This window comes from Pan troglodytes, chromosome 15 (assembly GCF_028858775.2).
Source record: "Pan troglodytes isolate AG18354 chromosome 15, NHGRI_mPanTro3-v2.0_pri, whole genome shotgun sequence".
In the NCBI taxonomy this organism is placed as follows: Eukaryota; Metazoa; Chordata; class Mammalia; order Primates; family Hominidae; genus Pan; species Pan troglodytes.
Window position 1 is genome coordinate 90,675,122 of NC_072413.2, and position 26,154 is coordinate 90,701,275.

General features: G+C 52.8%; 1 protein-coding gene across 4 annotated transcripts in view; it reads left to right on the forward strand.

The window, feature by feature from the left end:
* The window catches only part of RIN3 (Ras and Rab interactor 3), a 175,491-nt gene extending 155,350 nt beyond the window's left edge, over positions 1 to 20,141 (forward strand). For 2 of the 4 annotated variants that reach the window (XM_063793863.1, XM_016926624.4), the window contains exons 8-10: positions 7,646 to 7,777; positions 16,138 to 16,301; positions 19,076 to 20,141. In XM_063793863.1, coding sequence (XP_063649933.1) covers positions 7,646 to 7,777; positions 16,138 to 16,301; positions 19,076 to 19,396 — 617 coding nt within the window. In that variant the 3' untranslated portion in view covers positions 19,397 to 20,141. The remainder of the gene's footprint in view (positions 1 to 7,645; positions 7,778 to 16,137; positions 16,302 to 19,075) is intronic. The other 2 variants (XM_063793864.1, XM_016926625.4) reach the window with 1 other exon arrangement.
* The last annotated feature ends 6,013 nt before the right edge of the window (positions 20,142 to 26,154 follow it).

The window sequence follows — 26,154 nt, forward strand, 5'->3', positions numbered from 1 at the left end:
CCCTGAGTCAACCAGAGAAGCTGAACTGTGCATAAGGTACCCATTACTAAAGGTTTCCATTGCAAACACAGATTTGAAGTCTACTGTTCTAAATGGCCTCTACTTCCTGCTGTCATACGTTTTTATCAAATAAATTCATTCATTCAACAGTTCAACAAACTTTTTTTGACAATGCAGATGTTAAGAGCAAAACCCAGAAGACCCAGCCCGTGTTTTTAGGATGTTCACAATTCAAGCTAAAAACAAGCATTAAATAAGCAAGCATCTTGCAGTGTGATAACTGATATTCATTCATGCTTTTAGCAAATATTTTTATTAAACACCTACTATAGACCAGGTACCGCTGAGATGTCAGATATAAACAGTGAACAAGATAAGGTACCTGCCCGAGTAAAACTTTCATTCGAGGAGGGGAGATAGGCAATAACAAGTAAACAGAAATGCAAAATATATCCTCCAAGGTGAAACGTGCAACTGGGGTGGATAAAGCAGGGTAGGGGGTCTGAGGAGTGTTGGAGGAGTTTGCTGTCCTGGGACTGGGTGGTCAGAGAAGGCCTCTCTGAGTTAACGTGTGATATTGACTTTCCCATTCTGCAATGCCAGGACTGGGGAGAGCCATTACAAGGGCATTGGCCTTAGCTGAGGAGGTCTTCAAGGAAGACTTCTGGGAGGAGAAAAGTGGCTCTAAGTGGGAATCATGGTGGAAAGCGAGGGCCAGGGCAGGGCACAGTCATGAGCCTCCTGCTGCCCCAGTGTTGCAGCATCAGCCACTGGCTTTCAGTAAGAGCCCAGTCAACAAATGGGTGCCCTGGGTGGGGGTGAGGTGGGGAGTAGTTTTGATAAGATGCTCAGTCCTTTCCTCTCCATCAGGGTCTGCAAACTGTGGCCCTCCCAGCCAACTCTGACCTACCACCTGATTTTGCAAATAGTTTTATTGGAACACAACCCATATCCATACTCAGCATCTAGGGCTGCTTATGTTCTAAGGGCTGAGTTGAATAGTTAGGACAGAGACCGTGTGGCCCCTGAAACTAAAAATATTTACTTTCTGGCCTTTTACAGAAAAAAATTTGCTAGACCCTCTTTTAGACAATGCTTCCTCACCCTGTCACTCAGGCTGGAGTGCAGTGGCACAATCATAGCTCACTGCAGCCTCAACCTCCTGAGCTCAAGCAGTCCTCCTACCTCAGCCTCCAGAGTAGCAGGGACTACAGATGCATGCCACCAGACCCCGCTGATTTTTTTTTTTTTTTTTAAGTAGAGACAAAGTCTCACTATGTTGCCCAGGCTGGAATTAGGGCCTTTCTAATCTTCACTGTCTGGGTGACCCAGCTGAGCACCTCTTCAGCTCATTTTGATCTTAAAGAGAGCTTTCCTTCTCCAAAATCTCCCAGTGGATGAAATATGCATAAAACCCCAGCCAGCTTTTTGAAATGTGATCAGCTACCTACAGATGGCAAACAGATGTGACTTGGCAAAAAAGAAAGCAGAAATCACCAGGAAGTGGAGGCTGCCGCCAGCAGGGCGTTTGAATGCACAGCCAAATGGGCGTGATCTCTGGTCCACCCAAGACAGATGTTCAGCTCACAGGAGAAGTATTTTGCAGCTAACATCCCAGTGGCACTTCCTGAGGCCCCGACGTGCTCAGGGCTTAGCCCTGAGCCTGGGGTTCCAGGCTGCTCAGGAAGGAGAGGGCAGCCCTAACTGCCAAAATGTTGGGCTGGGACCCAGTGCGTTTAAACAATGCTTGAAGCTTGTGTTGGTCCATGAGGAGCTATCATGCCTGTGTGGATACTTTCTCACCAACGTCAACAGCCAGAGACCCAGATTCTAGTCCCAGCTCTGCTATTGACCAGCTGCAGGGCTTTGAGCAAATTTCTCCCATCTCTGAGCCTCAATTTCCTCACAGTGTGGTTGGGCGTGATAAACTAAAGCCAATGGTGTGCTGGAGTCAGCTCGCACCAGCTCATGGGAGCTGACTGTGGGCATCTGTCTCTTCCCAGCTCTGTGTTCTTGTTGGTAGCCTGACGTTGGAAATTGTGGAAATATTTAGATCATGGAAATTGGCAAATGCTACAAATCAAGGTTGATTTTTTTCCTTCAGAGAGCCAGTTGTTAAGCATTTCCCAGCACATCACTTTCTAAGGCCCACAGGACATCCCAGTGTCTATGACCGTGACCCTACCCCTGGCAGGACAGAGTGGCACCCAGTAAGAACACACATGGGACATAGTTCAGTCCATTGTCAGCAGCCTACGTCCCAAGCCTACGCTGGGGCCTGGAAAGGCAGTGATGCGAGAGAGGCTCAGAGAGGGTTAGTGACTCACTCTGGCTCACACAGCCTCCATCCCTGCCCTCAGCACACTCACAATGTGAAGAAGGGGGCAGGCTCTGAATCAGTCAAGGCATATGGGAGCCGGAGCAGGAACTGTCCAGCTGTGCTGGAGGATGTGGGAGAGCACAAGGAGTTGATAACGGGAAGGTAGGGAGGGGGTCCCAGGAGGGGGGGAACTGTGTGTGCAAAGGCCTGGAGAGGGGAGAGTGCACTCAGAGTTCAGGGAATGGGCCGTGGTGCAGCCCAGTGGGATGTTATGTGGGAGGGTGATGGAGGCAGAATGTTATCTCAAGTTGGAAGATGGAAAGTAGAGTAAGCACCAGTAACCCTGGGGCAGCCGAGGAGGGCTTCTTGGAGTTGGAGGAGGCAGATCTTGAAGGATGAGTCAAATTAATAGGAACATGGGATTGTCGGTCAAGATTCCTCAAGGAAAACATGGGGAGAAGAGCAGGTGAAGGACCTTCCATGGCCAGGGGATACAAAGCCGCAGTCCTGGGCCCCCTCCCTTCCTGCCCCCTCATACCCACATGGCCGGCCCTGAAGTCCTCAGACCTAGGGCCCCATCTGGGCCATCCTTTGGCCGAAAGTCATTACTCCCTCAAGCAGGGTTTCTCACCCGTGGCCCTGTGGACATTTGGGGTGTCCTCTGCATCCCAGGATGTCATCAGCACCAGTGTTGCTGGCCCATTTTGCAGATGTAGAAACTGAGTGTGGCCAGAAAGGCAGGTCACAAGGGGCCACATTGTCTAAAAAATTAAACAAGGACGGGCCATGAGCAGAATCCACATTCACTGGACAAAAGTGACTGGAGGCCTCCATTATGCCAGTGTTATACTGCAGGAGCCAGGACTTAGAGACAAGGCCGCCCAGGCTATGAGGGAAGATGGGAAATGGAGTCTTTATTTGGGGTGGCCCTATCCTGGCTAAAAGTCAGGAGTGCTGTTACTTTGAAAATAGAGACTGGGGCCGGGCGTGCGGTGGCTTACGCTTGTAAATCCAGCACTTTGGGAGGCTGAGGCGAGCGGATCACTTGAGGTCAGGAGTTTGAGACCAGCCTGTCTGACATGGCAAAATCCCATCTCTACTAAAAAAAAAAATACAAAAATTAGCCAGGCGTGGTGGCGAGCACCTATAATCCCAGCTACTCAGGAGGCTGAGACAGGAGAATCGCCTGAACCTGGGAGGTGAAGGTTGCGGTGAGCCGAGATCACGCCACTGCACTCCAGCCTGGGCGACAAGAGCAAGACTCCATCTACAAAAAAGAAAAAGAAAATAGAGACTGGACAATGCAGGAGGAAGGAAAGCAACCACTAGTCTCTGTTACTCACACCAGGCTAGAACAGACTGCGCAGGCAAGGAACACAAGACCTCCTGGTCGGCTGAATGTGACCCTGAAATCACAAGCCCTGGCAGGGAGGGGAGACACTTGCCTTAGGGGCAAAATGCAGGGGGATGCCCAAGAAACTCAACCACAAAGATAAATTATATATATATGTGTGTGTGCGTGTGTGTGTGTGTGTGTATACACATAATTTTAAAAATGATTCAGTGGTTTTCAGTATATTTGCAAGGTCATACAACTAAAACTACTCCAATTCCAAATCATTTTTATCACCCCAAAAAGAAACTCTGTACCCATTAGCAATCACTCCCCATTCTCTTTTCTGCCCAGCTCCAGGCAACCACTCATCTGCTTTCTGTCTGTGGGTTTGCTTATTCTGGACGTTGCATATAGATGGAATCCTATGTCCTATCATACGTACAATATGTGGTCTTCCATGGCTGGCTTCTTTCACTTAGCATAATATCATCACGGTCTATCAGTATCACAGCGGCCAGGCGTGGTGGCTCACATCTTTAATCCAGCGCTTTGGGAGGCTGAGGCAGGTGGATCATTGAGCCCAGGACTTTGAGACCAGCCTGGGCAACACGGCAAAACCCTGTCTCTACCAAAAATACAAAAAGAAAAAAAAAATAGCCAGTCTCATAACCCGGTCTCAAAAAAATGAGCAAATATCAATATCACAGCATGTATGAGTAGCTTGTTCCTTTTTATTCCCAAAGACTTTTCCATGGTGTGCATGCACCACATTTTGCCTGTGTATCCACAAGTGATGGACAAGTGGAGCCATCTCCACTTCTTAGCTATTATGACCAATACTGCCATGAACATTTGTGTGCAGGTCTCTGTGTGGAAATATATTGTTGTTTCTCTCAGGTGTATATATAACTAAGAGTGGAACTTTGGGCTCATGTGACAAGATAACTACTATTTTAATGCAGTATTTTTTAAAAAATAAAAATTAATGCAAAGAAAAGCCATGATGAACAAAATATCCACTTTTTTTTTTTTGAGACAGAGTTTCACTTTGTCGCCCAGGCTGGAGTGCAGTGGCACAATCTTGGCTCACTGCAACCTCTGCCTCCCAGGTTCAAGTGATTCTCATGCCTAAGCCTCCCGAGTAGCTGGGATTACAGGCTTACGCCACCACGCCTGGCTAATTTTTGTATTTTTAGCAGAGATGGGGTTTCCCCACATTGGCCAGGTTGATCTCGAACTCCTGACCTCAGGTGATCTGCATGCGTTGGCCTCCCAGAGTGCTGGGATTACAGACATGAGCCACCGCGCCCGGCCGCCACATCTTCAGTGAAGTCAGGCTGTTGTCTGTTTTATGATCCTGCACTACTGTGCAACAGGAGCAGTCATTTCCAATCAGCCTGCAGTTTCCAGGCCCACATACTTTTGTGACGGCTGACAGTAGAAAGCGAACAGATTGGCAACCAGATTTTAGATACAGTCGTTGTTTCTTGAGTGTAGCGCGTTTGTTAACTTTTTCCACCTGGTTCAAAATATGAGAGGCTATTTTGATAAATACATATGGGGCACACAGTTTTCCTTTTGCCTCAGGCTTTGCTATGGCTCTGACCACCTGTGCCATTTCAATTAATCCTCAAACATCCTCGGGCACCTTGTTCTCCAACCTCCCTGCGGAGGTGAGAGGAGGGAAGGAGCTTGCTACGGTCCACAGCTGGTGAGTAGTAGAGCTGGGATTTGAACCCAGGTCTGGGGTTGGAGACTCAGCCTTCACACCGCACCTCTCAGCAGGGTAGCATGCAGTTGCCCAGGAGGGTCACTTTAGCTCTCTGAAGTCTTTTATTCAGGCAGGAGGCAGCCTCATTGTTACAAGGACAGATGTGAATGTGCAGAGCTCACTATGAAATTTGACAACCTGGGCAACATGGCGAAACCCCATCTCTACCAAATAATATACACATACAAAAATTAGCTGAGTGTGGTGGTATGTGCCTGTAGTCCCAGCTACTCAGGAGGCTGAGGTGGAAAGATTGCTTGAGCCCAGGAAGTCAAGGCTGCAAGTGAGCTGAGATTAAACCACCATACTCCAGCCCGGGCGACAGAGTGAAACCCTGTCTCAAAGGCCGGGTGCTGTGGCTCACACCTGTAATCCCAGCACTTTAGGAGGCTGAGACGGGCGGATCACTTGAGGTCAGGAGTTCAAGCCCAGCCTGGCCAACATGATGAAACCCCGTCTCTACTAAAAATACAAAAATTAGCTGGGTATGGCAGCGCACACCTGTAATCCCAGCTACTCAGGAGGCTGAGGCAGGAGAATCACTTGAACCCGTGAGGCGGAGGTTGCAGTGAGCCGAGATGGCACCACTGCACTCCAGCCTTGGCAACAAGAGCAAAACTCTGTCTCAAAAAAAAAAAAAAAAAAGGGAAAAGAAAGTTGCCTCCTCCCTCCCCTGGAAGTGCTTGCCATGAGCTGCACCTGACACAATGGTAGGACCATCATGAGTCAAACATCCATGTGTGTGATAGGAACTTGCCAGGCATGTCTCTCTATGTCCCCAAATGAAGCCACATGTGAAAATTTTCTTTTAGAGCTAAGAGTTAGAAAAATAATTTGATTCCCCCAAGAAATAGGTATATTTTTTCTTCATGGACAGTGAGAATGTAACTGATTGTTTTCCTTTTTGCTTTGGCCAGCAGGAAACTCAAAGCCAAATTTGCTGCTGTAAAAGAGTAGTTGTGTAGGTTCTTGCTTATTTGCATTTTTATGTTTCCTATAGTATCATCCCTCTAGTAATTTGTATTGGTACTGATGGTTTTCAAATTTTTATTTAGATGTTACTGTTTTATCAGGTGTATTTCCTGATGGTCCCTAAATCCTTTGTAAACATGTCAAGTAGAAACACACTTTTTGCAAGAGCTATACATTGCTTGGCATGTGCTTGGATGGATTATTAATCTCACCCAAAACACAAAGGTAGCAGCACTGGCATGGGTTATTCTGCGGTCCACATCCAGACCTGGTAACCCCCGGCTGAGTCTGGAGACCTTTGCCTGAGCGTTGGACTCCCTTTGGTTAGAGGAAGTGAGAAGGTGGGCTGGGGACCAGGCGTGGCCATTCCCACCATGCACAGCTGCTCACCGAAGCTTCATTTCTCCAGTGCACTTGCAGAGTCTGGCTAGGAGACCAGCCAAGGGCCTGCAGGAAGATTCTATTCTGGTCAGAATTCTCCACCCACAGTTCCAGCCTTGGGCTTTGCGTTGCCAAATGGGCAATCTTCAGGGCCAGCCAAGAGCCACACTGGGGAGGTATCTTTCGGACCCACCTTCCACCCTCCTTCCTGCCACTGTTCCTTTATAGAGCGCCCTCCATCTGCCACGCAAAGTGTCTGTTGCTGTCAGGATGCTCTGAGCCCTGTGAACCTCTCCCTCAAAGGCAGTAGTGATGAGATGATACTTCGAGGGGTCTTTACGTTTTAAAAGAAGGCCTTAGGAAAGGGCACTGTTTAAGCCAAAAAAAGGAAGAAGACTGAATGGTGACATTTCAGGTCTCGCAGTGTCTGGGTGAGGAAGAGGTTTCTGTTTCTCAGGGGGGAGGGAGATGTATGATTCGTGGGGATAGGGAACCTTGCCAGGAGCCATGAATGCTTCTGGGTGGGTCCGCGAATAAATGTGATGTGAATCTGTCTGTCAAGCAAGCAGCAGGGGGCAGTCATGGAGAGGAAGGACTAGGAAAGGGGAAGGGGTCAGGGTCTTGCTCCACCCAGCCGAAGGCACTTTCTCAGTTCCTTCTTCCTAAACTTGGACTGTTTCTCAGGCCTCCCGAGGAGGCTGCTCCCTGGGTCCTCTCTGTCCTGAGAGTCATGAGAGAGCAGGAACATTCCTCTTCCAGGGATCACCATCCACACTCAGCAAACCACTGTCCCCTACCCTGGGCAGAGAGCATCTCACAAGGAGAGCCTGGAACTCATCTCCCTCTGCCTCCTCCTTCTTCCCAGGGAAGCCCTATGGGGCGGATGACTTCCTGCCTGTGCTCATGTATGTGCTGGCCCGCAGCAACCTCACGGAGATGCTTCTCGATGTGGAGTACATGATGGAGCTCATGGACCCCGCCCTGCAGCTGGGGGAGGGTGAGTCACCACCCCCTGCCCATCAGGTGCATTGCAAACCCCCAACTCAGCCATGCCATGGGCACTCTAGGTGGCCCAACAAGCACCTCCTGGATACCAGACTCTGGCTGAGCTCTGGACCCATGGATGCAAATGTGAATCCTATACAGGTCCTGTCCTGCAGGAGCTCACAGATTAGGGGGAGAGATGAGCCAGTCAAGAGACTGTGCCACCTCCACGTAACAAGTGCTGGAATAGTTGGAATCCCAGAAAGCATAGGAGCATGTTACCCAGACTGTGCAGTCAGGGAAGGCTTCCTGGAGGAGGTGACATCTGAGCTGAGCAATGAAGGATAAATAGGAGCCAGCTGATTAAAAAAAAGGGAAAAGGCAGTCTTTGTAGCGGGAACAGCAGGAGGTAGTAGTATAAAAGAAGGGGCTGAAGTGGCAGGCAGTGCTCACAGTAAGAGTCTGAGAGACAGTGACAATCAGTTCTTAGACAGGGGTGACCCCCAGGGACTCTCGGCCCCTTGCTCATAAGCCCTGGGTCAGGACCTCCATCAGTGGGAAGTTAATGATATGAGTAAGAAGCCCTGTGCTCCCCAATAGGATGAAGGCAGAGGTGTGGTTTGGTCTACCCCATGCTCAGTTTCCCTTCCCCTTTCCTCCTTCCCACCACATCCTCCCACCCACTTAGCCTCAGCCACCCATCCACCAAGAATTTCCTGAGGGGCAGCCAGTCCAGATATCAGCTTTGAGGGAGCCCTGACTTCCCCTCTGAGACATCAGCTTCAAAGGAGGGAACCATCCTCCCAGGCCCTGAGGGTTCCCCTTGGGCTTTGTGGTTCTTGAGATGAGCAGACCCTCTTTGTATCTGTTCGCATTTTTTTTGCATGTTCCAGTCTCTGGGGTGATAGTTTGATGAGATAGTTCCATGAGTTGTTGACAGCTCAGGGGAGCGTGTTAAAGCCATGACGTTTGCTGTCATATATAACTTTGGCTTGTGGCACTGGGACCTCTGTATCTACTTTTTTTTTTTCTCTGTAGTTAAAAATGTCCTGTAATGGGAACAAGTTGTCTTCTAGGAGGTCCAGGAATTCAAGAGAAGCCAAGGTTTCTTCAGCAATGGTTATCTGCTGCCCAGTGTAGCCATGTATCCATCCATCTATTCATCTGTCCATCCATATAGCCATCCATCCACCCATTCACCTACCCATCCATCCATGCATCCACTCATCCACCTACCCACCCATCTACCCATCCACCCACCCATCTACCCATCCACCCACCTATCCATCTATCCATCTATACGTCCACCCACCCATCCGTCATCCATCCATGCATCCATCTACTCATCCAACCACCTACCCATCCACGTATTCACCCACCCACCCATCCACATATTCAGCTACCCATCCACATTTCCATCTACCTATCCACCTATCCATCCATCTACCCACCAATCCATCATTCATCCATCCATTAACCCATCCACCCATCCATCCACCCATCCCTCTATGCACTCATCCACCCATCCACATATTCACCCAGCCATCCACATAACCATCTACCCATCCATCCATCCACCCACCCATTCACCCATCCATCCATCCATCCACCCACCCATCCATCCATGCATCCACTCATCCACCTAACCACCCACCCATCCATCCATCCACTCATCTGTCCACCCACCTGCCCATCCACATATTCGCCCACACACCCACATATTCATCCACCCATCCACATATCCATCTACCCATCCCCCTACCCATCCACTTATTCACTCACCCACCAATCCACATATTCGCCCACCCTCCACATATTCATTCACCCATCCACATATCCATATACCCACCCACCTACCCATCCACCCACATATTCACCACCCACCCATCCACATATTCGCCCATCCACCCACCCACATATTCACTCACGCACCCATCCACATATTTGCCCACCCTCCACATATTCACCTACCCATCCACATATCCATCTACCCATCCACCCACCTACCTAATCACACACCCATTCATCTACCGTCCATCCATCCACCCATCCACCCATCCACTCACCCATCTACCCTTCCACTCATCCACCCACCCATTTATCCATGCCAAACACATGGGCTGTGGTGTAGGACAAGACAAGTAAGGCTGATAGCCTTGTGTGAATGAATGAATGCCTCATTCTGCATCCCACATTTTGGGACTTCTACCTCATCAGGCCTTTGTGGGCCTTCTTCCTTGGTTTCCCCAAGGAAGGGAAGCTCTCAGCATGCACACAGAAGAACCACAGGCATGGTGGCTGAGCAGGAAAAGGGCAGGGACATCCTTGGGCCAGCAGCCCTCTCCTATGGACTTGCGTCCCCCACCCCAATCCTGCCATGGCCTCCTGGGATCCTTCTTCCTGTTCCCAGAAGCCTAGGGGATTTGGGTGAGAAAGAGAGAAGTTCTCGAGGCCAGAGAGCATGTCAATTCTGGGCTACTTCAAGTATTTGGAGGACAAGCCAAAGTACAAAAAAAGTTCATAAAGGTGCTAAACAGTTCCTAGATTCTGACCAAGGCTGCCTGCATCCAGCCCTTTTGTCAGACTTGAGTAGGCAGAGCCCCCCACCCCACCTCTGGCCCCATAGAGAGGGCAGAGGGCACACTGTCCCTCCTGGCAGCCCTGTCTGACCACGGCAGTGTCACACCTTGCCCATGGCTGCTCCAGGGCCCAGAGGACAAACCCACACCACGCTGTGCACACCAGCAAGGGGGGTGGGTGGCATGGGCACATCCCTGCACCTCTCCCTGCCCTACTTCAATAGTCAGGGTGTGGGAGGTCACAGCACCTAGGACAGCCAGCCTTGCAGGTATTTGCCTCTGGCATCGAGATGACCTTGGGGCTCTCCAGCGAGGGCAGGGGTTTCCACCTTTCAACAGCCTGGACCCTTCATCTCAATGGATCTGGGTCCCAGGGCAGAGGGGCAAGGGTGAGATGGTGTTTCTGAGTTTCTCTGGCTTAGCCCTCCTGGCTTAGTGGGGTGGTGGTGCAGAGGTACCTGATCACCTCAACCTCTGTGGTGCAGGTGGGGAGGGAGACTGAGCCCTGACAGAGCTCAGAGATGCTTAGGGTGGGAGGTGGGGGTTCCCAGAATCCCCAGACTCTTGGGAACTTAAGTTGCTAGAATCTAAGAGAACTAACACAAAGTGGAGTAAAAAGAGCAGTTTGGAGGCTGGATTTGGGGCCCAGTTCTGCCTCTGACTGGCTGGAAACCCTGGGCAAGTCACCTAACCTCTCTGGCTTGCAGAAGTGAAGACATCAAGCTAGATTGGCAGTTTTCAAACTGTCTGGATGCTCTTGTATTCTGCAATGGTGGCTTGGTGTTAGTTTGTTTGGGATGCTTAATAAAATACCATAAACTGGATAACTTTGGAACCATGGAAATGTATGTCTCTCAGTTCTGGAGGCTGGGAAGTCCAAGATCAAGGCACCAGCAGACTCAGTGTCTGGTGAGAACCCCACTTTCTGGTTCATAGATGGTGGGTTCTTGTTGTATCTTCACATGGCAGAAGGGACAGGACAGCTCTCTGGCACTTTTTTTTTTTTTTTTTTTTTTTTTTTGAGACAGAGTCTCTGTCACCCGGACTGGAGTGCAGTGCTATGATCTTGGCCCACTGCAACCTCCGCCTCCCAGGTTCAAACAATTCACCTGCCTCAGGCTCCCAAGTAGCTGGGATTACAGGCCTGTGCCACCACACCTGGCTAATTTTTGTATTTTTAGTACAGACAGGGTTTCACCATGTTGGCCAGGCTGGTCTCGAACTCCTGATCTCAAGTGATCTGCCTGCCTCAGCCTCCCAAAGTGCTGGGATTACAGGTGTGAGCCACCATGTCCAGCTGGCACTTCTTCTATAAGGGCACTAATCCCATTTATGAGGGCTCCACCCTCATGACCTAATGACCTCCCAAAGGCCCCACCTCCTAACACCATCACATTGGAGGTTAGGATTTCAACATAGGATTTGGGGGTAGGGGGACCCGAACATTCAGACCTTAGCACATGGGGCAGGATGAGAGATGGAGCTGGGCCCTGCCTTCCAGTGTTTCGTAGTTCAGGTGAGCAAGCCATTCTTTGTTCGACAGAAAGCCTGCAAGTTGGATTCTGTGCACCTTGGGACCTTCAAATTCTCTCAGCCTGTTCCACGTGCTGCAGTTTAGCAAAGGATGAGCCATGGGGTCTCACTTTCCTTGCAGCAGGCGTGTGGGGCAGGAGACATCAGGGACTTGTGCAAGGAAGGGCCTGAGTGCCAGCTTGCTGGGACCCCCGCCCCCTTTCTAGCCTCTCTCTTGTGTTCCCACTTCCCCCACCCCCTGCCCCTGTGAAGTCATGGGACAGACAGGTGACCCAGGCAGCTGCTGGGCACCTTGCTGGAGCCAGCCCAGAATCTTAGCCTCTGCTAAAATCCTGGCTAGGCTGGTCCCAAAAGTGCCCTCTTGGACCCCTTTGCCCGTGTCCCTTCCCTAGTCTGCCTGACAGCTGGCCATGCCGGGCTGGTGTCTTTCCAGGGGCAGTGGGTTTTTCCAATCAACGCATTCGCCCCAGAGAGAAAAGCCTGCTCCAGAACTCACGGTAGGGCCGCCTGCCACCTAGTGGCCCTGGCAGGCATTTCATGGCCCCAAGTCAAAGAGGAAGGTTGGCAGAGAGAGAGGCCTCACGAAGAAGTCGGACTCTAGCAGGCAAGAGTGCAGCAGTAGGGCGTGGCTGCTCCCCTTTCACCTGCGAGGGTGAGACACCCCCAGAGCACCTCCCTGAGGCCTCATAGCCACCATGCGTTATTCACACATTCCGAAGCCCTGTACTTTACACATACTCATTTCCTTTTCACAACTTTATGACGTTTGCAGATAAGGAAACTGAGGCATAGAGAGGCCATTAGCTCACCTGAATTACAGGGCTGGCTGCTACGGAGCAAAGACCTAGATCCTGTTCTCTGACTCCAAACCTGATGGTTTGCAGTCAGCACACTGCACTCACCTCTTCCATTCCCAGCCAGGAAGACATAAGCCAGACAGGAAACAGGACGACTGAGGGATGCCAGGTAGAGGACGTGGACTTGGGGCAGCAAGGGCTGGGGGCACCAGAGCCGACTTCCTGGCCTGGGGCTTTAAACCTAACTTAAAATGGAGATACGTAAGTGGTTTAGTGGTTCTTCTCTTATTAGGGACACCAAGGCAACCTCTGTGGTAGCTTTAATTTAGTTTTTTCAAAAAATGTCTCTTGTTTATTTTTATTTTTTTTTAATTTGAGATGAAGTCTCACTCTGTCACCCAGGCTGGAGTGCAGTGGCCTGATCTCAGCTCACTGCAACCTCCGCCTCTCAGGTTCAAGCGATTCTCCTGTCTCAGCCTCCAGAGTAGCTGGGATTACAGGCACGTGCCACCACACCCAGCTAATTTTTGTATTTTTGGTAGAGACAGGATTTCGTCATGTTGGCCAGGCTGGTCTTGAACTCCTGACCTCAAGTGATCTGCCCGTCTCAGCCTCCCAAAGTGCTGAGATTACAGGCGTGAGCCACCACACCCAGCCATCTCTTTTCTATACTGCTATGAAAGGGTGGGTGATCCTGTGGCCATAAACCCTTTTATCTTACCCCGCCCACCCCCCCCCCCCACCGCCTCACCACCTACTGGACCAGGGTGTGAACTTGTCCCATATTGGTTGTAGAACTGGTGGAGATATGTGGGCCAGCTTCACCCAATGTAACAGCTAGGAATGCTTTGGGCTGCACGTAACTCACAAAAGTAACTAATAGTGGTTTAAGTCAGAGCAAGGAATTGGTTTGTCTCTTGCATCAAGAAGTCCAGGCGAAGCACCTAGTAAGGATGGCATTTTGCATCCAGGGAACTATGGGCCCAGCTCTTTCCATCTTTTCTTAGCATGTGGCCCTTTGGCTTTGTGTCTGTCACCTGTGATCAGAAGACAGCTGCAGTGCCCCCAGTAATGCATCTGGGTTCCAGGCAGAAGGAAGGGTGACAGGCAGAAACCCAAAGGGATACATCCACTGAGTCTATCTCTTTCAAAGGCTTTCCTGGAAGCCCCACCCAGCCTTCCACTTATATCTAAGGGGCCACAGCAGAGTCTCCTGCCTCTACCCAAGCTGCAAGGGAGTCAGGGAAGTGAGCATTTCAGTTGATGTTACTTCCCCAAATAAAAGCACAGTTCAATTAGGTAGAAGGGGCTGACGCGATTTGAGTGGGGCACTAGCAGAATCTGCCTCATGTCAAAAATCATCATCCTGGCCAGGCATGGTGGCTCACACCCGTAATCCCAGCACTTTGGGAGGCCAAGGCGGGTGGATCACTTGAGCTCAGGAGTTCGAGACCAGCCTGGCCAACATGGTGAAACCCCATTTCTACTAAAAATACAAAAAGTTAGCCAGGCATGGTAGTGCGTGCCTATAATCCCAGCTACTCAGGAGGCTGAGGCAGGAGAATAGCTTGAACCTGGGAGGCGGAGGTTGCAATGTGCCAAGATCACGCCATTGCACTGCAGCCTGGGCAACAAGAGCGAAACTCCATCTAAAAAAAAAAAGAAGAAAAAAATCGTCATCCTGGCACTGGAAGGGCTGGGCAGAAAGGCCTGTGCAGTGGTGGGAAAGCCCAAGGAAGCACCATGGAGGTGGGTGGCGCTGGGGACCCGAGAGACCAGGGTTTCCAGGGTCTCCTTGCCCTCCTCTGGGCCCTTGATCTCTCTATGACCTTGGCCAAGCCACCTTCCCTCTCTGGGACTCGGTTTTCTCTCTCTAAAATGAGGGGCTTACCAAAGTTAGTATTTCTCAAATCTTTTAACCAAAGTCCCAAACAAGCTCAGGAGAATGAATTTGTAAGCATCGTGTAAAATATTGCCTTTTATCTTAAAAGTTCATGAAAATTTTGCAGTCTGAAGTATCTCAAAGCTTAAATTACTTTAGGAAACATTGTGTATTAAGAATATGTGTGAGGCCAAGGCAGGAGGATCACCTGAGGCCAGAAGTTCAAACCAGCATGGGCAACATAGCTAGACCCCTTCTCTACAGAAAATGTAAAAATCAGCCTACAATCGCTTGAGCCCAGGAGTTGGAGACTCCAGTGAGCTATGTGTGAATTAACTTAAGAAACGGATACATAAATGATTCAAATTTTATACTTATTTAAAATCTTTAAAAATTGCATGTAATAGTACAACCATAATTAAAATTTCCTCTCTTCTTAAAAATTATTTTTAGAATAGATAATGCATTCACATGGCTCAAAATTCTAAAGCATATCAAAGTTCCTTAATTTATGAGGTTGTGTCCTAATAAACCCATCATAAATTGAAAATATCTTAAGTTGAAATGCATTTAATCCACCTAACCTACTGAACATCATAGCCTAGTCTACCTTAAATGTTCTCAGAACACTTACATTAGCTTACAGTTGGGCAAAGGCATCAAAAAGCCTATTGTGTGTGTGTCAAAAATCAATCACACAGGCCAGGCGCGGTGGTTCATGTCGGTAATCCCAGCACTTTGGGAGGCTGAGGCGGGCGGATCACCTGAGGTCAGGCATTCAAGACCAGCATGGCCAGCATGGCGAAACCCCATCTCTACTGAAAATACAAAAATTAGCCAGGCGTGGTGGCATGCGCCTCTAATCCCAGCTACTCAGGAGGCTGAGGTAGGAGAATCGCTTGAACATGGGAGGTGCAGGTTGCAGTGAGCCGAGATCACGCCACTGCACTCCAGCCTGGGCAACACAGGAACAGAGCCAGACTTAGTCAAAAAAAAAAAACTCACACAAAGCATATTTTATAATAAAGCATTGAATATCTCATGTAATGTATTGAATACTTTCTGAAAGTAAAAAACAGGATGGTTATATGGGTCCTGGAAGCATGGTTTCTACTGAATGTGTATCACTTTCACACCATCATGAAGTCAAAAAATCATAAATGGAACCATAGTAACTCAGAGACCATGTATATGTGATACACACACAGTGAGAAGTCTCCTGCCCACCCTGTCTCCTGGCCACCCCTTTCCCCACACTGAGGTTTCTGTTTCTTGTGTATCCTTTAAATTTTTTAATGTTTTAAAAATCATTTTTTAAATAAGCAAGAGTTTCGTTCCCAAGGGGAGCCAGTGAAAAGTTTTGAGCAGGGCCCAGACAGCTCAGGGCTGGACTCTAGGAAACTTTCTGAGGCTGGAGGGTGGGCGTGGGGTTGAGCTCAGCTGTTGAAGCAGGTGTTTGCAGATGTGCCTCAAGCAGAGGTGGTGGGCGGGGCTTGGAGGAGGCGGGTCGGGCAGGCCAAGCTCCTTGCCTCTGGTGGGCAGAGGCGGTCCTGGCTCAGATTCCACACCCTTGTCCACGCAGGTTCCTACTATCTGACCACCACCTACGGGGCCCTGGAGCACATCAAGAGCTATGACAAGATCACGGTGACCCGGCAGCTGAGTGTGGAGGTGCAGGACTCCATCCACCGCTGGGAGCGCCGGCGTACGCTCAACAAGGCCCGGGCCTCCCGCTCCTCCGTACAGGTGAGGCCTGAGAGCGGGAGGGGCCCGGTGGGGCCATGTCCCAGACACCATCCCTGCTGCCTGCTGGCTAAGGAGCCGTGACATCACCTGGCTGCTCCAGCCGCCCAGCCCTGCCTTAGGGGAGCAGTGAGACTCCCCACACCAGAGGAAGGGCCCCCAGCCCCTGCTGCCAGTGTGTGTCCAGGACTTGGGTGCGTCTAGAAACATATCAGCAGGCATTGGTGTTCTCCCTGGGCAAGCAGGAAGGGTGCGGGAGGAATGAGACGCACCCATCATTCCTTAGCCCCTCCTAGAACCCAGCACCCTGCAGGGGCTGGAGATGGGGACTTGTCATCCCAGTCCCTGCTTTAAGGAGCCCACAGGCTCATCTACAGCCTTGCTCCTTAGTCCCTGGACAAATGCAGCAGCTGCCAAGGGTCTGCGTAACCCCCACCAACCCAGTGGCCCACCCCTCCCCATACCTCTCTCTATACAGACTCAGTATTCAAACCAGTCCTGCCCCTCCCCAACTCCATCACCCCACCCACCCCCAGGCTGCATCAAATCCAGCTGCCCCCAGTTCCCCAAACATGCCCAGCCCAGTTCACTGGCTGCTCAACCACTGCCCTCACTGGTCAATCTCCCCTTCTTCACTGGCTGTCACTGCCCATCCTTTAAGACAACTCAGTTTCTCCAACAGCCCCTCCTCCGAGAAGCCTTCCCTGATACACACACACACCGTTTCGCACAGGCTGGGTGGGGTGCCCTCCTCTGGGCTTCCTGCGGCCTCCCCTTTTACAGTGCATATCACATCCTATCATCCTCTGCATATGAAGCTGTCACCTCTGGGAGGGCACAGCCCATGGTTCACATGCCTCAGGGGCACCAAGCCCAGGGCCTGGGACAGAGCAGGACTGGGTGTATAAAAAAGGGTGAGAGTTGGACTAGTGAGCCAGGCACATCCAGAGCTGTGAGCAGCTATGCAGAGTCACTCCTCTGACACCCAGAGCAGACCAGTCCTGAGCCACCCTCCTGGCTTTCAAGATGTTGCATCTATAATAAGCAGAGCCCAGGCCTGGGAGACAGGAGGCTTGAGTTCTGGACCCAGCCCTGTACTAGCTTGCTGTGTGACCCTCAGCAATCCCTGCCCCACTCTGGGACTCAGTTTTCCTGCCCACACAGGCTGACTATGGCTAATCAATTTAATAACTGACTCTCTGGGGAGAAAACAAAAGCTCTGATTTTAGCTTCTGTCCATTTCCATGGTGTGAGTCCTCCATGGCCAACTTCAACTTGGCATCACTGAATGTGGAGTTGGAAAGAAGTGTATGCAGTCGGCTCTCCCTGGCGGGTGTCAGCCAGCTCCAGCACACCTCTGTTCCCATCCCCTCCCAACACCCCGGCCTCCCACAGACTGTAGGGACATGGACAGTCTTGGTCCAAGCCTGGCCCAGGCATCCCGTACTTCCTGCTTCTACCTTAGGGGTTCCTGATGCTGAGCCAGGCAGAGTATGGATGAAACCGACCACCCACTGTTTGGGAGACGGAAGCTTCGGAGGGGGGTCCCCTCAGCACCACATCTGGGATCTGGGGAGGGCACCACCCTCTGCCCCCTCCCAGTGCCTCCTCCGCACACCATGCCTTGGGGGGTGGGCACCCTTCCCTGGGGAGGGGAAGCCCAGAGCTGGACAGTCACTAGCAGGTGGATAGTGCCCTGGGAGGCCTAATGGAGGACAAGGAGCCCTAAGGCAGCCACTAAGACGGAGGGAGTGGGCCGGGCTTTTCCCCTCCTGGAAGAAATGGGCGGTCCCCGTGAAGCTCTTGACAGGAGCCCGGCCTCGCCTAAGCCCTAGCCACCAGTGGCCATCACGGTCTCCGCCGAGCCGGGATCCTCAGCCGCTTTCCGCGCAGGCCTGCTGTTCCCAATCCGGCCACAAGGGGGCAGCCCCGCGCGCAGCGTCTCTGCCTTGCAGCCCTGAGCCCCGGGGAAAGCGAGGCCGCTCCGGGCCGGAGCTTCCAGCGCCTGCTCGCCCATTTATGGGAGGCGGGCGCTATCCCCACTTTACAGCCGGGGCTCGACGAATCAAGGCCACACAGGCAGTGGGAGCAAAGGCAAAGCCCGGCAGATGTGGGGCTGGGTCCCTAGGGGTGGAGGACGGCGGGCGGGCGCCCTGCTCGTGCTGCGAATGCCCAGCCCCAGCCCGCAGGCGTCGCCTCGCCCTGCCCGCCCTGCTCATTCCGGGCCTTCCACCCGACTGCGCCCAGCCTCCTTCACCCGGTCCCCTCCCGCTTTACCAATCCCTGCCCCACGCAGCTCCTCAGAGCCCCAGGGCCCTTGCAGCCCTAAGGGGCTGGACTGTGTTGCCCGCCCGCACTATGGGATGCCCGGGCGGGCTCGCACCTCCCTTCTTATCTGTGCTGCCCTCCGTGCCCAGCATTGCGCCTGGGGTGCAGGGAACTCACCTGGAGGGAGGGAGGGAATGAATGAATGAATGAATGAATGATGGGGAGCCTGTGGACCAGCAGCCAGGGGACGCGCCGGCTCCTCCTTGCAGGGACTCCGAGACGCGCCTTAATTCATCTCCCAGAACTGTCGGCCCAGCTGGGAAGCCAGGCAGGGAGGGGGACGGGCCCCCCGCAGGCTCGCGGCAGAGACGGGAAAGGCGCAGGTGCCGGACTCACAGACCGCTTGGCGCCCGCCACCCGCTATCCATCCAGGGAGGGGCCTGGGCTGGAAGAGGGCGCCTGGGGAGACAGGGCCCCGCCGTGACCACAGGCCCCTCGTGTCTCCGCAGGACTTCATCTGCGTGTCCTACCTGGAGCCCGAGCAGCAGGCGCGGACACTGGCGTCGCGGGCGGACACCCAGGCCCAGGCGCTGTGCGCGCAGTGCGCGGAGAAGTTCGCGGTGGAGAGGCCGCAGGCGCACCGGCTGTTCGTGCTGGTGGACGGGCGCTGCTTCCAGCTGGCGGACGACGCGCTGCCGCACCGCATCAAGGGCTACCTGCTGCGCATCGAGCCCAAGCGCGACTTCCACTTCGTCTACCGGCCCCTGGACGGTGGCGGCGGCGGCGGGAGCCCACCCTGCCTGGTGGTGCGGGAGCCCAACTTCCTGTGAGGCCCTCCCGGGGCGCCTCCCCTCACCCCCAGGCGCACATCTGGCCCCGCCTCTGGCTGCGCACTCCCGACCGCGACGTCCGCGCAGCAGAGGGACATGGGCCATTCCATGACGTGCCCAGGCCACCGTCGCAGGACAGTTGTGAAATAACATGACGCTCGTCCAAGGCCACTTCCTGAGGGCAAGTCCTAATAGCACTGAGACACCGAGACGGCATGTTCTTCATTAGACGGAAAGGGAAACTGAGGCTCAGAGAGGAGAGAGGCGCTCCAGGCCGCTGCAGCCAACAAACCGGCACCCTCTTCACACGTAGCTCCTCAGGCCATTCCCCATGAGTCCCCCACACCCACCCCATCCTCGGTCTTTGCAAAGAAGGGCCCGAGCTTAGTTTCCCCAGGACTGGCCGAGGAAGGAGCACCGGCCACAGCTCCTCCCCGTGCCACTCAGGGTGGACCCAGCATCTCAGGAGCACCTCAGGGTGTGGGTTAAGAGACAGGCCTCCACCCCTGCACCAGAGCCTGCTCTTAGCTCCCGGTGCCCCCAGACCCCGCAGCTCTGTGCCCGGCAAGAAGCAGCTAGATACACGCCAGGGCGCCAAGCAGGGCCAGCTCCACGGACCCATGGACAAGCCCAGCCCCGCCTCAGGGAAAACAGGGCCTTTTCCTACAGGACACGCCCCAGAGCTGTGGCAGATTGCAGGAGCCATCGTGTGGGGATAATTTAATAAAAGCCCTTTTGAAAATGACATCTTTTCTGAAGGGGCTGGAGCTCTGCACAGCCAGCCCCGCATTCACAGCCTCACCTCCTTCCCGGGTGGCTTCAGAAGACCCCCTCTTTGCCATGGGGATCCTGTCCTCTGCCAGAACCTGTGGCATACTCTCAGCCACCCTCAGCACCCTCAGCCCTTGGGACCTTGGCCCCTGTCGGCCCCTCAGCCTCCCACCATCCTTGGCTCCCGTCATTCCCAGCTTAGGATCAGAACCATCTGTCACCTCTCCCAGGGATACCATTGCCTGTAGTCTTTGCCTGGTCAACTCCTATCCATCCTCCTCCAGGAAGCTTTTTTTTTTTTTTTTTTTTTTTTTTTTTTTTAGACGGGGTCTCGTCTTGTTCTGCTGCCCTGGAGGGAGTACAGTTGTGTGATCAGGGCTCACTGCAGCCTCCATCTCCTGAGCTCGGGAAGTCCTCCCACCTCAGCCCCCCAAGTAGCTGGGACTACAGGCTGGTGCCACCACACCTGGCTAATTTTTGGTATTTTCTGTAGAGATGGGGTTTCACCATGTTGCCCAGGCTGCCTACCAGCCTGGTTTCCTAATTCCCCAGGTTGGGCCAGACAGTCCTCCCATGGTCTGTCTGGCCCAACCATGCTCCCACAGCCCCCTGGACTTGTCTGTCTCACAAGAGAGAGACCATCAAATTGTAACTATCTACCGATGCCTCTGCTTTCCTTTTTTTTTTTTTTTTTTTTTTTTTTTTGAGACAGAGTCTTGCTCTATCACCCAGGCTGGAGTGCAGTGGCTCAATCTCAGCTCACTGTGCAACCTCTGCCTCCAGGGTTCAAGCAATTCTCATGCCTCCGCTTCTTGAGTAGCTGGGATTACAGGCGCCCGCCACCACGCCTGGCTAATTTTTGTATTTTCAGTAGAGACGGGGTTTTGCCATATTGGCCAGGCTGGTCTCAAACTCCTGACCTCAAGTGATCCAGCTGCCCTGGCCTTCCAAAGTGCTGGGATTACAGGTGTGAGCCACTGCACCCAGCTGAGGCCTCTGTTTTCTCCACCAGAGTTGCACCATTTGTGTCTGTGTCCTCAGCATTGATTGGAAGTAGGTATTCATGAGTGCTTCCCACAGGTCAGCGCTTTGCGAGGCCCTGAGAACCAGCACAGAGCTCATGTGGAGCACCAGCATGAGTGGCCCTGAGCTGGGCATCCAGGTAATGGCAGCTGGAATGGGCTGAGTTAAATTACTGGGCACCAACCAGCTCACTCAGCCAGTCAACAAGCACCTGTTATAGACTCTGGACCTGGGCCAGCACGATGGGAGCTGCAACGTGTGGTGCCAGATGCAGCCTGGTCCTGGAGGTTGGCGTCACCAATGTTGAATAAAAGGCAAATACCCAGATGGTGAGGACACCCAGCCATGATCCCAGATTGCCCCCCACCACCCTCACCCCAATCCCTGCCAATGCAGACACCACTCTCTTCCTCTGCTTCCAAGCTCCCGTCGGTCCTGGGCTGGCCTGGGCAGCACAGCCTCATTCCCCAGCTCTCAGGCCAGCAGCACCCTGCCACCTGCTAGGCCTATGCAGTCTCACAGGTGCTGGCAGATGCCCATACATTCTTCAAAACCCATCTTCAGGCTCATAAGCCTGGTGGGAAAGGTTAGGGGATTTTGTTTCCCCAACCACCCTGTGGGCCAGGTATGGCCCAGGCTTGGGGTGGAACTGGGGTTCAGAGGGTAAATGAGGCACCTGCCCTGCTCTGGGTTCTGATGCCTGCTTCCCAGGAAGGGGACGGAGCTTGCCAGTAGGCTAGACTGAGGGAGCCGCTGTAAGAACGTGTGTATGTGTGCATGCGTGTGTGAATGTGTGTTTGCACGTGTGTGCCAGGCCCGCCATCCTGAGGCCAATGCTGGAATTCACCTGTCAGGAGAGGCCGGCGAGCCCTCGTGAGCCCCCAGAGAGCAGGAGAGGGGTTACCTGGAGCACTTGTCATCTGGATGCCTCTGCCGCCAGGGAGCTGGGACTGGGAAAATTGGGGGGCCTGACCCAAGGCCAGGAGACAACACAATGTGAGCTTCAGGAGTACCTGGCCCTGGTTAGCGATTACTCTGCATCATTTTATTCCACGAAACAGCCTCTTGGAGGGAGGTGTTTATGGATGAAGTCATAAAGGCCCAAAGAAAGATGTATTGGTCTGTTAGGGCTGCCATAGCAAAGTGCCACAGAATGGGGAGCTTAACAGACACTCATTTTCTCACAGTTCTGAAGGCTGGAATTTCAAGACCAAGGTGTCGCAGGGTTGGTTTTTCCAGAGACCTCTCTCCTGGGCTGGCAGAGGCCACCTTCTCTCAGGGCCCTCACTCAGCCTCCTCCCTGTTCACACATCCCTGGTGTCTCTTCTTATAAGGACATCAGTTGTATTGGATTAGGGCCCACCCGAATGGCCTTATTTAACTTTATTTATTTATTTTTATTTTATTTTATTTTAAGACAGAGTCTCGCTCTGTTGCCAGGCTGGAGTGCAGTGGCACGATCTCGGCTCACTGTAACCTTTGCCTCCCGGGTTCAAGCTATTCTCCTGCCTCAGCCTCCCGAGTAGCTGGGATTATAGGTGCCCACCACCATGCCCAGCTAATTTTTGTGTTTTTAGTAGAGACAGAGTTTCACCATGTTGGCCAGGCTGGTCTCGGACTCCTGACCTCAAGTGATCCATTGCCTCGGCCTCCCAAAGTGCTGGGATTATGGGCATGAGCCACCACGCCCAGCCTAACTTTAATCATCTCTTCAAAAGCTCTATCTCCAAACGCAGTCATCTTCCCATTTTCTCAGTCACAGCTCCCTGGGGGCAGAGGCATCCAGATGAAAAGTGCTCCAGGTAACCCCTCTCTTGCTCTCTGGGGGCTCACGAGGGCTCCCTGGCCTCTCCTGGCAGGTGGACCCCAGCATTAGCCTCAGGGCAGAGGGCCTGGCACACACACATACACACACATACACGCACATACACACACATACACGCACACACACACATGCACGCCCTGGGGTGCTGGGGGTTAGGGCTGCGACATACACATTTTTGGAGGGACACTATTTAGTCCATAGCAGGGGGTGACTTGTCGTACCCATTTCATGCGAACAAAATGAGTCTGACCCTAAACCTGCGGCTCTCTAGCCTGCCCCCATGCTGCATCCCAAGTGATATATCTGTAGAAAGCCAAAGTCGGACAAGCCTTGGCTGTCAAATCTCAGTTCTTGGGGACCCTGCCTGAGGCAGTGGCCCTTGTGACCTGACTGCTGGGCCCAGGATGCAACTAATGAGCCCGGGCATCCCCACAGCCCCAAGCAAGGGCTGAGGAGTCCACAGCTGGGTGTGTGTGTGTCCAAGGGTGACCTGGCCACAGGCCATCATGCATGGCGGGGTCTGTCTGTGGCTCCTCCCTGGCATTTGTCCCTCTCCCCATGGCCGGCTGGCTCCCTCCTTCCTGTGCTTTTAGAGTGCACAGCTTCTGGGTGAGACTGGGCCAGCGGTGCTGGGAGAAGCCACCCAGGGTTTTCAGAGAGAGACCAGGCATGCCTGGCCCTGTGCCTTCCCATCCCCTTGGCCCTCCCAGGTGGCTGGGCACAATGTCCTGCCTGCCATGAAATGTCCCAAACTGACACTGAAGAGGCCTGGCCTGGGATGGCCCCACAATCCTTTAATGGGGTGTATTGCCTTCGCCCCAGGAATGAGCAAGTTTCTTCTGTCAGGGTCAGACCCACAGGTGAGGTGGGTAGAGAGGAACAGAGACCCAGGGGCAGGGGGCAGCCAGAGAAGCAGTGGGGGGGGGTCCCCTGGGTGCTGGATATACACCCCTTCCCCCACCCCACATACACTCACAGATGAGCCTGCCCTCCCCACTCATCAGGGCAAAGCTGGGCACACATTTGCGAGTCTGGTTGCCAGGTACCCGCTCAGCTGGCTGGGATCCAGGGCTCAGAGGGCTCATCGGTGGAGGAGAGGAAGCAGCTGTGGCTGGCAGCAGGCCCTACCTTCACAGGAAGGTCACATGGAGCAGGGCTTTGGAGAGAAAAGTGCCACCTCCCAGTGGTAGCTTTTCTCCTCCCCAGTTTGCTGGGAAATGCTGGCTTCCAGGAAAGCTGTACCGGAACCCCCTCTTTGCAGCCCACGCAGCCCTAAGCCAGCAGGAAACTCTGAAATGTTTGGCTTCAGGGTCAGAAAACCTACTCAGCAGTACAGTGGGAAGAACTGAACTACAGCCAGAAGACCTGGGCTCCAGCCCAGCTGCAAACCCTGTGCACATCCTTAATAGCTTCGTGCCTCTGTTTCCCCATTCTTAAAATGAGAATGCATATTCTATCCTAACCTTCCAGGCTCGTTGCAGGGATCCTCCAAGTTCCTGGGTGGGGGCAGGTACGGGAAGTCTTGGATCTTCTTGAAAAGGTAAATCAATTCAAGGCTAGCACATATGGGCACAGAGGGTGTTCACTGCCAAAGTTGCATGGCTGAGGGGACAAGTGGAGCTGAAATTCAGTCTATGTGACACTTGTCAGAGCCTACACCCTGTCTTGGGCCCACGTCCACTCAGAGGAAGGGACATCTTTTCCAAATCTGTAGGAAGGAATTTTTATGGTCTAGAGTGAGAACAAGACTCAAACCTGGGGGTTGCTGAGCCATGGGGCTACTTCCAGTTCAATGTGACCAGCAGAAGGCACAGCACTTTACAGGTCCTGCAGAATGGAGGGCGTGTAACCAGCCTGGAGCAAGGGAAGAGGGCGTCCTGCAGACAGGGGTGCCTGCGCTAGGTTTTGAAGGATAAGAGGTTGGCCAGAGCAGACAGGAACAGAAGAACCCCTTCTAGACTATTTGAAGACAATTCTCCATGTGTCGCTTGCATTTCTGCATGTATAGTGAAAAGTCTTTGACGGCTTTTATTCCAGACTGTCTTTTTAAGAGTACTTGAGTATCTCAGATGATCCAGATAGTTTCTCCCTCCTGGAAAGAGAGCAGATTTTTCCTCCTGACCAGGATAATAAAATCATACCTCTCACTTTGGAGAATAGTGTCTCCCTCCAGGGCAAAACGCGGGCAGGAGTGCCAGCCGCCTTCTCTAAATGATTGTTTCCCAAGCTTGAGATTTCTGAGCCGTGATGGGTGCTCAGCATCCACCCGGGTCCACCTCTGTGTAACATTCAGCGGACCTGACAGGTAGGAGTCGTCAAAGCAAACATGAGGCTCATGCACCCTGCTGCGCCGTGAGTCATAGAGTCCTTTGCCTTTGACACTGGAGTCTCATATCTGCCAGTACCTATGAGACTGCACAGGCTGCCTTGCTAGCCTGCAAGTGGATAAAACCCCAGACTCCTGACAGTTCTTGACAATGAAGAAGGAAGACAGTGAAAAATCATGGAAAAATTAATAAGACTATGCGGTATGCAAGGGAACCAGCCGCTTCAAGATGGCTTAAACATAAAGCCTGAGACGAGAAGTGGGAGATGGGCCTGAGTGAGCAGGCTGGACCGGGCCCTAAATGGTCTTGATTGGCAGCAGATGGAGTCTGGAAATCCTCCACCCGCATGGAACTGGATTGGAGGGGCGGGTTGAGGCAGGAGAGGCTCTGCTGAATCCTGCCCTGGCACTCTGGCCAGGAGGGGAGGTCTGAACAGGGAAAGGGGTGTGGGATGGGAGGCAGAGTTAAGTTTGGGAAATGCTGAACATGGAAAATCAGCAGAATGTGGTGGCCGACTGGAATGTGTGAAAGGAGAGAAAGGATCCTAGAGAAAACTTCCAGATTTCTGGCTTGGATGCTGTGATGAGGGGCGGTGCTATCAGCTCAGCGAGCGGGGAATGCAGGCTGGAGGGCAAACAAAATGCATCAGCTTTGGGTGTGTGGAGTGTGAGGGGCACGCAGGACACCACCATGTGGGGTCAACAGGGGCCTCTGTCCCTGTTAAGCGTCAAATATTCTGCAGAGGGGAGGGTGCTTCTGCCTCCAGGAAGTCCTTTCCTGTCTCATAGCAAGCACCCGGGCCCCACTTCCAG